Source organism: Bubalus bubalis, chromosome 18, assembly GCF_019923935.1.
Source record: "Bubalus bubalis isolate 160015118507 breed Murrah chromosome 18, NDDB_SH_1, whole genome shotgun sequence".
Lineage (NCBI taxonomy): Eukaryota > Metazoa > Chordata > Mammalia > Artiodactyla > Bovidae > Bubalus > Bubalus bubalis.
The window spans coordinates 1668680-1683293 of NC_059174.1; the positions used below are offsets into that span (position 1 = coordinate 1668680).

At 43.7% G+C, this 14614-nt stretch overlaps 1 protein-coding gene across 1 annotated transcript in view; it reads right to left on the reverse strand.

Moving 5' to 3' along the window:
- The window catches only part of GLG1 (golgi glycoprotein 1), a 122119-nt gene that overhangs the window by 10810 nt on the left and 96695 nt on the right, over nucleotides 1–14614 (reverse strand). Inside the window, exons 11-19 of the mRNA XM_006063316.4 lie at nucleotides 13055–13208; nucleotides 11964–12101; nucleotides 9650–9736; nucleotides 8347–8409; nucleotides 7481–7594; nucleotides 6540–6628; nucleotides 5273–5390; nucleotides 3650–3742; nucleotides 1150–1287 (exon numbers count right to left, since the gene is read on the reverse strand). Coding sequence (XP_006063378.4) covers nucleotides 1150–1287; nucleotides 3650–3742; nucleotides 5273–5390; nucleotides 6540–6628; nucleotides 7481–7594; nucleotides 8347–8409; nucleotides 9650–9736; nucleotides 11964–12101; nucleotides 13055–13208 — 994 coding nt within the window. The remainder of the gene's footprint in view (nucleotides 1–1149; nucleotides 1288–3649; nucleotides 3743–5272; nucleotides 5391–6539; nucleotides 6629–7480; nucleotides 7595–8346; nucleotides 8410–9649; nucleotides 9737–11963; nucleotides 12102–13054; nucleotides 13209–14614) is intronic.

Sequence of the window (14614 nt, forward strand, 5' to 3'; positions counted from 1 at the left end):
TCTCACATTTCTTTCTACTTCCTGTTTCTTATTTTGCACAGGACTGATTCCCTGCTTACATGGCTATGCTACATTACATGGCATCTCATGAGCTTACATATTGTTGACATATGAACGTAACATTGGGCTAGGTGACCATGTAGCCCTCAAACCGTATCTACCCAACTCCAATCAGAAACTCAGGAATGACCCACCAAATAATGTGAGCAGGGATGCGGGGAAATGACCTTTCTGGTTCATTCTTTAACTACAGGAGCTATTCTCCTACCAAATCCTGTGGAGCTAGATCTTGTACACTTGCTAGTGTCCTTGAAGTCAGAGATTCACTCTGACTAGTGATAAACTCATCTCTATCCGCTAATTCACAGTCCACTGTGGATTAATTATAGTCCACTGGTCTTAATATGATTGATGCGGATTGCTGATTGATTTTTATAAAAGGCATAAAAGCTCCCTCAAATCACAGCCTGATATTTCCATTTTTATAGAGGGCTCAATTCTTCCAGACCCACCTAAAGAGACTTTTTACTTTCACAATTTTCTTTAGAGTTTGTTTGACAGGGTGAGAAGTATCACTTTATTTTAAAGGGAAGTTGAAATAAGGGGTTAGCACTTAGATCTCTTTGTACGCGTGCACAGATCCAGGAATGACATCTCGTCACCCCTGATACAGGGGACGTTCACTGGAGATGCAAAAGAACCAAAAGAACTTGTAGAACAAAAAAGCCATTGATGGCGGTAGACAGGTGGTGGGAGACAGGGCATTTGATGGTGACTTTTTCAGTAGACCTCCACCTACCGCCTCAAAACTCATCATATATTCAGTGGGCCTCTATTTTCTTGCGTCTCAGGTCAAAGTGAGGTCAGTCATTGTGGCTTAGTGGTTCTCAAACTGGAGCTGCCTTAGAACCCGTGGGTGCTTGTGAAAACAGAAGCCACCACTTGCAGAGACTGACTCAAGAGGTCAGGTGGGGCCTGAGAGTCTAAGTTCCCAGGTGGTGCTGGTGCTGCAGGTCTAGGGGCCAGAGTTCGAGAACCATGGCCTTAGCTATATAAAACAGGTTGATACTGAAAGATTATGTGCATTTACTCTGAAATGTAAAGAAGCTCATGCTATTGTTACTGTGACCCTGGTTGTAGATCCCTTACCTTTATCATCTGCTTGCAGACTCTCATGAGTGTATAGTCTAGTTCTGGGTCCATCATCTCTGTCTCCTGCAGCTTAAACACTTTCTGGTGGCAGCGAGGGCTCAGCTGCTTCTTGTTTTCTTTCAGACATTCAATAATCTAGGGCATAAGAATTATGGACAAGAGGTGGATCAGGGATTGATAATCCACGTTTCCTGACTAAAGCATTCAGTTCTTGGTGCATCCCTCATTTTTCTATCCAGGCATCCTCTATTTCTAATTCCTAGGTAACAGGAATCAGGATTTTCTCACAAAGGAGAATTAGATTTATAGATCTACAACCTCAGGGCTAGAGGCAAACCAAATGTATAAAAATGATGGATGACGAGCAGGCTGCACTGGAAGTCTGTGGGGAAGAAGACCCTCTCAAGATTCCTGGTTTCTTCTCCCTTCCAGGGTTGTTTCTTGTAGATTTCTTTTGGAGCATACATCAGGCTCTCTGCCTTTCCCTGCAGCAATAACCCTGACTCAACAGTAGGCACAAGCCAGGAAGTTCAGCTCAACTCATCATTTATCATATGGGAACAGAGCATGAGATGCCAGGTATGAACCAGACCCAATCCTTGCCCCTGAAGGGTGAGGGTTAGGGATGGTGGCAGAGACACCAAGTCAAGGACTGGCACCACCAGAAGACAGACAGAGCAAGGAAGCTTTCAGCCGAGAGCCTCGGGAAAGACAGCAGGTCTGTTAACACCTTGATTTCAGGGATCAGGCCTCAAGACTGTGAAAGAATAAATTTGGTTTTAAGGCACACAGTTTGTGGAAATTTGGCAGCTCTACAAAACTAACGTTCAGATGTAAGATTTACAGTGAGCCTCTCATCAGAAACTGCAGGCACTTCTTTGGTGGGCCAGAGGTTAAGATGCCACACTACCCGTGCAGGGGGTGCAGGTTCAATCCCTGGTCAAGAAACTAAGATCCCAAAGGCTGTGTGCATGGCACAGCTTAAAAAACAAAAACAAAACAAAACAAGAAAAAACAAAACTATGCATAAAAGAGTATGGAGTGAAATAAAGTACTGTAAGACAAAAAAAAAAAAAAAAATCCAACAACCTAGCATTCTATATCCAGCAAATCTGCTTTTCAAAAACGAAGACAGGAAAAAAAAAAAAAAAAAAAAAAGACAGACTTTCTCACACAAGCAAAAACTGAGGTGATTCATTATCCATACATACACCTTGCAAAAAAAAAAAGTTAAAAAAAGTTAAAAAAGAAATTCTTCAGGCAGAAGGGAAAACATATATAGGTTAAAACCTTGGATCTACATAAAGAAAGGAAGAGCGTTAGAAAAGGGAAAAAAAAGAAGAAAAAAATATAAAATGATTTTTCTTATTTTTAGCTGATTTAACTGATAACAGCCTAGTAACAATGTACTGGGGGATCATGGCATATGAATTAAAAAATGAATAATGTCAAAAGGGATGGGTAGAAGGAACTATCAGTGCTCTTTATTAAAATACATACATTGGAAAAAAAAAGAAATGACAAAATCCAACTGGTGGTCTCTCTGAAGAGCAGAATGGAAAGCCTAAAATGATAAATTATGAATCTGGGAAACAGAACTGAAGAACTAACTACCTGAGTGTAGTATAGAGAGAGAAAGAAAGGAAAAACGTGGAAGAAAAATGGACATGGAGGACAGATTCAGATGTTCCAAATGTCTAACAGGAGTTCCAGAAGGAAGGATAAGAAGGGAATTTTTGAAAGAACAATGTCTGAGAATTTCTTTGAACTGAAGTAAGACATGAATTCTGAGATGGAGCCAACAAGGATAATAAAAACAAAAACCAGATCTAACTATAGCACAGTGAAATTACAGATCATTAAAGATAAAGAGAAAACTCAGAGGTAGATTAACAACACAGAACTGAGAATCAGACTGACACTGGTCTTTGCATCGCCCACAGCAGATACTAGAAGACAACGAAGCCATCAGCTCTGAGGCTGAAGTGCTGTGGCAGTGCCACAGACTACAAGAGGCAGATCCAACACCAGAATAACACTAAAAAAACACTTCACTGCATCTCCCTCCTGATGATTCTGGCTAGGGCCCTGTTCTGTGAATTAGAGGGAAAAACAAAAAAAACCTCCCATGGTGGTTCTTATGTGACCTCCAGTTAAGAACTTCTGTGCAACGGGATCAAATGAGAGAACAACTAATTTTGGAGGTGCAGTGTTGGGAAAGCTATAGACAGGAGGAGGCATTGCAAAGATCACTGGGAGTTTACTAGGCAGGCAAGCTGGGGGAGGACAAGGTAACCAGAGAGAAGGAAGAGAATGAATTGGTGGCAAAGAGGAATGAGGGTGAGCAAAAGTACTCTGCTTGGGAAAAGCAGCCTGGTGTGGCTTAAGAAGGGATGATCAGGCAGGACAGGATGGGACCTATCCCACCCGCAGAAAATTACTAAAAAGATACCTTCATACTACTTTCACCATCAAAAAATAAAAACCAAAAGGTTACCTGCGCGTTGCCATACTGCACAGTGGAACAGTGGTTCTTGATGTCACCTTTGCAGGCTTCATACAGATCTGGTTCCAGGCGGATGTCTTCTGTCTGTATGAGAGAGCCAGCACGGGAAAGTAAGCTTACTCTACGCTGGTGAGATCAAATGCTCTACACATTTGTAGACTGGACCTCGTCTGGTGGCCATAAATGCTAAGGGGCCACTGTGATAATGGGAGGAGGAGGACTGAATTTCAGTTTGGCCGCTATTCTAGCTTCATGGCCTTGGACTTTCTTTGCAAAATGAAATGCTACCATTCTACTCTGACCCCTTCACAGGACTGCTGTGAGATGAAATAAGGTAGTATGATGTGGAAACCACTCTGAAAGCTAAAATCATTATATGGAAGTAGGACTCTATTTTTATTATTTTACTGAAAGAGCCATGTTCACATCTAGGGACCCAAAGTTTCTATTATAAAAGGATGCATAGGCCAGTTCTACTTATGTGGAAACCTGGTCATGCAACTTTGGGGATATTAGTATTCTCTGGTGTTCATTACTACTTTCTGCTTAGAATGAGTCTTCTCAAGAAGACTCTTGAGAGTCTCTTGGACTGCAAGGAGATCAAACCAGTCAATCCTAAAGGAAGTCAGTCCTGAAAGATAATCAGTCCTGAATATTCATTGGAAGGACTGATGCTGAAGCTGAAACTCCAATACTTTGGCCACCTGATATGAAGAACTGACTCACTGGAAAAGACCCTGATGCTGGGAAAGATTGAAGGCAGGAAGAGAAGGGGACAACAGAAGACGAGATGGTTGGATGGCATCACTGAGTCAATGAACATGAGTCTGAGCAAGCTCCGGGAGTTGGTGATGGACAGGGAGGCCTGGAGTGCTGCAGTCCATGGGGTCGCAAAGAGTCAGACATGACTGAGCGAATGAACTGAACTGAGGTGAAATAAATACGATTCAAAACACAAAACATAAAATTAATACATATTTTTAGCTGTCTTAACATGGCTTGGGCCTCACCTCAAAGGTAAAGTGGAAGGTGTCCTCTCAGTGTACACTGGGCGCCTTCCCAACACCCACATCACCTTGATCACCAGAAAGCTCATCAGTGAGTGCCTCCCCTGACAGGGGACGGGGCACAGATCTCAAACTACACAATCCAACTGGAGGAGGACCTTTGTTTCATGCGGGGCCAGTTTTCTCTTGTTTCTGTTTTCCTGCTGGAGATGAGTACTGGAGCAGGTGGCCCGGGTGTTGCGGACAGCCATCGTGCAGCCACGAGGGAAACCAGCCTTAATGATGAAGCTGGTGCCCAAGGACAGCAGAGTGGAGAGGGAGAGACCTCAACCCTTGAGGACATTATTGATGCAATGATTGGCATCACATACTCACAGCTTGTCTTACAGCTGGACTTCCAGTTACGTGTGGTAAAAAATACTTAATCATGTTAAAAAAAAAAAAAGGGAAATGAGAAGCTGTCCTCTGGTAAAACTTTAGCATGCAGCTCTAAGTCTTAACCATCACGCTTGTGGCTAAAACCTTCCACTTTGCCCTCGCCCTTCACCCAGCTCTCTGAACCCTGCCCTGTGGTTCCCGGGACCAGAGCTGTGCTCCCAGGCATTACCATCTCCAGCTCCTCCACCCGCAGCTGCTTGCGGCACTTCAGGGACACCCTGTGTTCCTTGACTTCCTGGAGAGTGTCGTTGCGCACGGTGGTGCTCAAGCAGATCACCACGTCCACCCTGCGTGGAAAGAAGAGGCCTGAGCCGGGCTGGAGCCACACAGAAGCAGACGGCCAAGCCCTGGGCTGGGGCAGGGGCCACACCAGCCCTCCAGGGCCCATGTACCCCTTTACCATGTTCTGAATGCCTTTCCTGTGAAGTCTCACTGTGTTTTCAGAGTGCTCAATGCAGCAATTTGACTGTACACGTCACAAACACTGGGCCCCAGCCCGAATGCCGACAACATGCCCGGCTGGTGGGGAGGCCACAGAGGCGACGTGCGTGCCAGGACAGTTTAACACTTGTTTTGTCAAATGCATGTGACCAGAGAGAAATGCTACTCCACTCTCAACTCTGGACAGTATCTTTGCTACACTGTGAAAATATACTCTGAGAAGGACAGAAACCTAAGCAAAAATGGGAACCCGGTTTATCTGAGGGGAAATGCGTTCCGGAAGTTCACTTCTGCGAAGAGCAGCATAGGAGAATTTGGGAAGCCATGCTATCAAAGCTCATCATTCTCCTCATTAGGACCTGGTTCCTAGATGAATACAGTGTTTGTTTCTTTACTACTCTCTCACTCAGTGAAGGCCTGTGTGGCTTCCCTGAGAGATGATGTAATGGGATGATGCCCGAGGACATCAGGTAACCTCCTATCCACACTGCAACCTGCTCACTTAAGTACATAAACCTGTATCTGCTTCATCAGTTAGGCGGTCTGCACGGGGAAATGAAACAATGTTCCTTTAGGCCACAGTCTCCCCACTTCAGAACTACCGCCAGGCGTGGCTCTCAGCTGCCACAGAGAGGCTATGTCCAGGCAGCCCGGGGCCTAGCCGTAACACCAAGGGGTGTGCAGGAGGTCACCTTCCCAGACGGGGCTCGGCCTTAACACCAAAGAGGTGTGCAGGAGGTCACCCTCCCAGACGGGGTCCAGCCATAACACCAAAGGGGTGTGCAGGGGGTCACCCTCCCAGACGGGGTCCAGCCGTAACACCAAAGGGGTGTGCAGGGGGTCACCCTCCCAGAGGGGGTCCAGCCGTAACACCAAGGGGGTGGGCGGGGGGTCACCCTCCCAGATGGTGGCCGGCTGCCTGACATCTTAGCTACTCATCCAGCAGCCAAGAGGGGCTGCAGCGAGGCAGAACGAATCAGTTAAAAGCTACATACTTCTTCTTTATGTTGGGGCAAAGCTTCAACACGTCCTCCTTGCAGGCCATTTTAAACTTGTACGAGAACCGAAAATCCTTCATCTGCACCTGAACAAGAAGATGGAAAATAAAATCAGCAGCTCTGTGACAAGGCCTCACCGGCACTGCTGGGTGTAACTGCGCTCATATGCCGTCTGCAGCAGCCTGCCTCCCGGCTGGCACAACCCTGTCTCCCTCAGGCTCCCTGGCTTGAGGAACTCCCCGCTGCACGCTCCCGGGAAGCATGATCTTCTGGTCTTCTGCTCCCAGGCACGCCGGCTTGCAGTCACACACGGGCGGGGCCTCTCCCCCGAGGTCTCCCTATGGCGTGCTGCCTCACTTCCTTGACACTTCCATTCAAACACGCCCTTCTCAAGTTCCCTTTTCTCCATCACCCTGCAGGCAGTATGCTGCTTTATTTTTCTTCACAAACTCAGCTGAAACTATATACTTATATGTAAATGTGTTTTTGCTTTTCTCTCACCAGAACGCACCCAGGTCGCCGAGAGCAGCGTGTGTCTATTCTTCCCCATCTCCCAGTGCCCGCAGTCCAGAGGCCCTGAGAGCCACTCGAGGAAGCAGTCAGGGAGGCTAGTCCCCCAAGAAGAGGTCAGTTTTACAAAGATGACTAGATTTCATCCTCCTGGGAAGGAAGTGCTTGCTTTATTAGAAGTACTTCACTTAGGCCTGGGGTAACTACAAAGACTGTGGTTTAATCTTCTTACTCAAATGCCAGACCTGGGTAGCATGATTTAAAAGAAAGGCTCAGATCCCAGTGTGCTGATACCCATCTGAGCTGCTGCACTAAACAGGTATTTGGAAAAAATGACTTTTCACTGAAGAGGTGCTCTGATGTCCTGAAAGAGGAACAGGTTCAACAGCCTAATCATTGGAGACAAGGACGTGCCGGGCACTACTGACCAGCTGGAAGTGGGTGACTCCGACGGCGCACTTCTCGTTCATATCCTTCTGGTGTTTGTTCTGAATCAGACACTCCATCAGGTCCCCAGAGTCTATCTGGTTATCTGCCACATCCTGGGGAAGGCAGTGCATACTGAACACTTCATTTGTAACCATTCCCGAACAAACCCCGTACCCCAGCCCATGAAAAAATGCAAACGAGACTGATTCTAGAGCCATTACAAATAAGGCGCATCAGAAATTATGTCCAAACAAGCCTGAGAAATGAAGGACCAATGTTCAGTGAGATAAAATTTACACAGCAAGTTGCCCTCCACGAAGCTCCAATAAAAACGTGTACTATGCAGTCCTTTTAACTCCTTTCCTTATATGGAGCGGGCAGCAGGCTTGGGGATAACATCTAACATCATCTCCTGGTTGTCAAGACTCCTGTGGTTCCTGAGTATGTTTTACTCCCACAATTTAGGTAGTTCAGTGAGTCATAAAGTAATAGAATTCCCTCAACATCAGGTAGAAGGAGACAGCTGAAAGGGGAGAGCCACCCTACTGTTAGCAAATCTTGGTGGTATGTATTGAAGGCAACCCAGTCCTGCTAAGGGGGTTCCCCCTTCTCCTTTCCTTACAAAGGGCATCTTGGCAAGTGCTTCTAACCACCTCTCTGGTCGTCCACGAGGGGTCAGCAAACAGGGTTTCCCAGGATGGTGGACCCCTCCTGACTCCTCCTGATGTTGTTTACATTTTCAACTTTAACTTGTTAAAGTTGGTTATCACTCAGGAACAATGTGGGCATTGTAAGTCCAATACACGTGGGGGCCAAAGCCACAGTGAAATTGGTTCTAACCCGTGTTCCTCCAGATGTCACTTACGTGGCAAAAGTTCTGAATGATGGGCTCACAGGCTCTCATCAGCAAGGCTTCTATTTGAATATCCTGTAGAAAATTAAAATATGAGTAATTCTACTTTAGAAAGGGCCAGGGGTGGGGGAAGGAGCTGTTTCTTTCTCTGCGTCAGTGTCATCTGATGGGTAAATAACCCATTAAGTGCGTTTGGGAGCTTTCCCAGCATTTCAATGAGCGCCTCAGCATGAACAGAGGTTCCATGCTCCTCCTCTAATGTTCCTTCATGGCACTGTGGAAGGCGAGTTTTCCAGAGGCAGATTCCCCTTGCGCTTGAACAAGAGGTAAGGCAGGATTAAGAGCAGTGGGGAGAAAAAAAAAATTTACAAATAATACTAGAGTATGTAAAGCCTTTGGAGTTTCTCCCCAGGGCCAAGTAGTTCAAAATGAAAACAGGAGTGACTGACATCTATCACCCCGTCATCAGACCAGACGACAAACCGCTGCCTCCAGGGAACACATGCTAACCGCCTTCAAGGGAACTAACTGCTGTGCAGCACCAGCTGCTGAAATAACATTGTCCTTTAAAGAGCTGCACACCCTAGAACGTCCTCATTAGCCCACAAGGACGATGGGAATGAGAAAGGAGCTGACAGGAGATAAAAGAAGGCAGCACACTTTTGAAAAATAGAAGTGGAAAAAAAAAAAAAAAGATCCTGAGAAATATAATTTTATATATTGCCCATTTTGACAACTTAAATAGTTCTAAAAGGCTAATGGTAAACAAAACAGCAACTCCCCGTTTCCCTGATGTCTGGCCCTACAAAACAACTTAAGCATTTTTAACTGCCTCCCCTTTAATGATAATCTCTGTATTTTGAAATAGTATGCCTATGCTTAGAAGGTTTTTTAAATCTCACTTTTTATATTTTATGGAACAAAGAAAAACACATGTAATCAATCTTCCATGTTTAACTGCAAATCCCAGGCGTTTATTTCAGTGAACACACATTACCAAATGATCTAACTGAAAGAGCTAAAGGATGACAGAATAGGAGTGCTTGGGCTATCCTTGAATGTAACTAATACTGGTCTAGTCACTGTGTTAATTCTGATTTATGAAGCAGATCAGAGGGCCAAATGCTGGAGAAACGAGGAAAGGGGTTCAAAAGCATCACAATACTCTTCTTGATAAAGCAAGCAGGCAATCTGACAAGGTTGCTTTTGTTCTACAGAGAAGCTGCTCTCTCAAGAGTCTAGAAACAGCGGAACTAAGAAGAAAAGAAAGGCTGCTGACAGGGCACTTTCCTTCCACAAGTTGCAAACTGCTTACCTCGGACTCTAACTCAGTGAGGTTGCCAACTATATCTCTGCACTCCACAGCTAAGTCATCAAGATGATCCTGGAGGCATTCAAGCTCCTGCAAATAAAAAGGCAATCTCTTAGCATTTGTTAATTATATCAACGATCAAGGGGAGATGAGACACAAGTGTCCACTTCCTTTTCAGAGGTCTTTTCTTTTTAAAATGAATTCACTGAACAAAATGCTAAAGCTTTATTTGATTCCCCAAATTGGGATTGTTGAAAAGACAATGAATGATTTGATGTATCAGGGTGGTTAAGAGGGTCAAAGGGGTACAGCAACCATGCAAATCCTTCAGAAGGCCAAACTGGTAAGTCCACAGAGAGTCAACATTTGGGTGTTCTCAGAGTCTGAAGACCTTACAGGCCTTCATTCCATTCAGTCAACACCCTGCTAATCTGTACTTTCATGATAATCACTGGACAAAATATTCAGTGAAAGAGATGGCATATTTTAAGACTCCTCATGGGCAAAGCAGGCTGGGGACACAGGGTCTAAAACACAGTAGAGAATGAATAGGTCCTGCAAATCAAACCTGGGATTCTAACCCTTGCCGGAATAAAAGGATCCTCTGAGGGTACCTGCACAACAGGTGAGCACACTAGAGCTTGAGTAACTAAAAGCTATCTTACCAGGGAACTGAGCTGGAGCTACCTTGTAACATCCGTCTATTATTAAACCTAGAAGTTTTTTTTTTTTTTTTTTGTCAATATGAGTTTTTATTACAATAGCAATTACAATCATTATTCCTGGAATAAACCTAGAAGTTTTAAGTTTTACATTTAGCTTACTTTCCAAAAGCACATGAACAGCTATTTCTCAGCAAAAGGCTCTGTTAAAGGATCAAGTTTAACTTCCTGACTATTCTGCAAGAATCTGTTTTGGAATCAGAATGGAAGTGGAGTAGAAGGACTGCAGGAATTATACAAGAGTCAGAAAGGGAGTGGAGGGGTGGGGGGACCCTAAAGGAAAATGCATAAAACTTCTGGGAGTAGATAAATGGCTAGGGGGAAAATTCCACTTGTGAACTCATTTCCTAAGTTTAGCTCCAGTGATGGGCTGTCCCGTGGTACAGCTTTCTCACCGTTACTTTACAGAGGGCATGAAAGGAAACTGTTTCGTGGGATTCCATATGACCATACCCCTTGTTTCATTAGACAGAGGCAGTAGAAAGGTAAATTATATGCCATTTTCTAACAATAAACTCGACAGAACTACAGTAGGCCCAGGAAACAGACGGCTAAAAATGATATTCCCAGGCCAACAGATCTGAGTAGGCATTATGTTGCTTTTAAAAAATGTCCAATTGCTGCATATGTGACTTTTTAGTAGTTTAATCCCAGAGGGTGTTTTGGAGTGGCACAAATGGAACTGTTCATGCCTCATTCTAGTATTAATGGGGCTTTAAACTAGCAGCTGCTCCTCACTGCTTGGTTCCTTCACCTAAAGATAAAAGATAAGCCATCTTCCCACTTAATTGCTGGGATGCAGTAACATATCTTACATATCTTTTTTTTTTTTTTTTAAACTAGGCACAAAATCCCAACAAGCCACTTATAGCACATATCTGGTTCTTGGGACTAGTCCTTTTCTACTATTTCCTGAAGAGGTTACAAGTGCCTGGCTAGGGTTATGAGCTCTGAGCAAGAAAGTCAATACACTTCATTTCTCTGAACATCAATTCTATTAATTACTAAGTGGAAAATGTAATTCCATTCCCACATCTCTTTTAGATCTGTGGTAGGGCAAGCACATACACTACTCATGCATATCAGTATTTACATATCAGTGTACATATTTGTACCCTGCCTTCCCTCAAAAGGACTTAACGTACCTTATAAAAGAAAAAAAAAAAAGCAAGATAAATTAAAAATGAGTAAAAAAAAAAAAAAAAAAAAAGGAAACTTTAAGGAAAGTGGAACGAAGCCAGTAGCAAGTCAGTACACAAAATGCCTACAACAAAATCTTATACACTTGCTAAAGGCAGGCTACATCTTTGGCTCGAGGCTTTTCAAGAGGCAACACAAGGAGAGAAAACAATCAGTTATAAAATGTAATAACCGTAACATTAAACCAAACTAGCTGCTTAGGAGAAGTACAATTACAGAGACCAAAGGGAGCCTTTTCCTCAGGATTTCTTCTAGAGAGAACAGTGACTAATGCAGCACGCCCCTCCGAGAAGCCGGTGGAGAGGGACTCCGCGCTGTCGGAAGCCCACGTAACGCGCGTCGTGACCAGCGTTGCTGCTGTCGCCACAGGACAAGCAGGTAGCTTTGCCACCTACCTGTCCGGTCTCTGTTTTCTCACTGCACCATTTCCCCAGATCGATCAGGCACTTGTCTTGGAGGGCGGGATCCAACTTAACATCCATGGCACGCTGGTGGAGGATCCTCTGGACTTCAGCTCGGCATTCCCGTGAGAGCTATATGAGAAATAAGAAGCAAAATACTAACCAAATGACACGAGATATACAAAATCTATCATCAGAAAACTGATATATCTTTACAGTTATTTGCATCAAACTTTGTATCTCATCTCTTCCAGAAGAAAAATTAAATGTTCTAGGAGGCTTCTGAACACCTTTACCTCTTGGAATGTGATAATACATTCAGCATTTTCTAAAATATCGTACGAAACACTATCCTTTTCTCAGAGGATCCTGATAAAAGTGAGCTAGGACCAAATCGCTACACTGAACACATGAAACTAATATAATATTGTAAGCCAAATGTCAATTAAAATGTGAACTGGATTTGTCTGGATAAGGTAGAGAGTTTTTTTGTTTAGCTAAACCAGTGTGCCACGACTCTGTGAATGCGGAGTAGAATGCTGGTCCTGATTTAAGAGAGAATAAACAGTATGGCACTGGCAGGCAGCAAATGCTGCCAAGCATACACAAATTTCCCAACAAGAGGCAGCACTCAGGGCAGAGGAGTACCAAGAGTGGAGGAAGAGGCTGCTGCTCCCCTAGTGCACTGGGGGGAGGCCTCATCAACGCAGGCATTACAGGTCCTTCCGCCAAGAGCAGACGCCTAACAGCCCTTTATGTCTTGGCTAAGAGCTTCTAATGGGTCTTTAAAGCTACATAAAGTTAGGGTAGCAGAATCTGTCTACTTGTCTATTTAGATTTGGTAACATAAAGAAAAACTGGAAATGTCCTCTCATTTTGTTAAAAACATAAAATCAGATGGGAAGAAGCTGGTAGAACAACTCTATGTATAGTCACTGAATGAAGAACCTTCAAGTAATGAAGTAACCCTCTTCTCCAGATACACTAACAGTTGTCTTAGGATGAACAAGAATCACAACAGTGTGTAGCAAACAAATTAAACAAACAACCAGCAGGAAGAAATGAAGTCAGTATCGAGTGCATACCCTCCTGCCCTGCTCCTCAGTGCGGTAGGCATGGCGGTATAAGCAGGAGAACACAGCTCCGGGAGGCATAAGTTCACTGGTTTCATTCCAACCGTGGGTGTGGCAAAGACGCGATGCATCTCCCTGGCATTTGCGGTACAAGACAGGGTCCAGCCTGTAAGGTTAAGAGTTAAGAGACAATTACTCTTTCTATGCCTTTCCTCCCAATGACATGCTAAGGGGTTTTGCAAAGTGCTTCTCTGTGTACCGGTCGAGAATCACTTCTAGGGTAATGGAGACAGCAGGTAAGCACAAGTATATTTCTGAATTCTGTTCTTCAAGAACACACAGTAGTCAATCTGGAGAAGTTTAACCATTAAAACAGAAGATTTAAGTTCTACCTCAAAGATGGTATCCTGCAGTGTAAAGCACACATTACAATAATGGACTCGGCATTAACATGCCCTGGTTGAAATGAGACAAGGGTTGTAGCTATCACCAGGCAATTTGCAGCTTTTCCTTCCATTTTTTTCCAAGTGTGAGTATAATTCAATCCTACTTGCTATACTAGATTCATTAAGATTAGAAAAGGACAAGATAAATAATCTACTCAAGTTCCTTTCTAGTAGTTTCCTATGCAAGGTAAGGCAGTTACATTTTTAGTTTACCTGCACATGCTTATCAATTTAAAAAACTTTTTTGACAGTTAATTCTGACTCTGGAGACAGTGAGTTAGGTGATGAGCCGGCTGCATCTCCAAATCAAACCAATGGATATTTCATTCTGTCTACATGATAATGTCAAATTTGAGGGAGGGCTACTTAATGGGAGGAAAAAGGCTAATATTTAATAAGCAGCTTTAAAGATTGTGAAGCATGGGGTGGGAGGTGGGAGGGAGGTTCAAGAGGGAGGGGACATACATACACCTATGGCTGATTCACGGTGATATATGGCAGAAACTAACACAATATTGTAAAGTAATTATCCTCCCATTAAAAATATAAAGATTGTGAAGCATCTTTTGATCATGGATGAAGGAATCACAGAAGAGAAAAAACCAAAAGACATTAGAAACCAAAACCCAAAGACATAATTTTTTAAGGTAATAGACTCAGTAAGCTCTTTGCTATTTCAGTTTAGTATGAAACTGAAATAGCAATTTCATACTTACTCAGACAGCATGAGTAAGCATGGGGAAATTCCCACCCCACTTTCTGAAGTCCTTTCAGGAGCTAACTTGAGGAAACAAAAACACACTGAGTCTTCAAATAATCTCTGTTGACTGCAGCCAACACAACAGTTATTCTGACCATGACAGAGAGTATTCTAGTTCATCGACCTCCCTCTCCCCTTTTCTGGTTAACAGGATGAGAAGAGAATCAAGTTGTCATTTACTGATAAGAGCTTCTTAAGATAGAATAAATTTAATAACTTTGAATTAGTCACAGAAATAAACTGAAATCCCATACCCAAGACAAATCAATAAACATTAAAAATCACTATTCTCTTCTTAGAGACGTATTTGAAGATGCTTCCACTGCCCCACAGGTGCCCAAGTTCTTTCCAGATGGGTCTGTGATA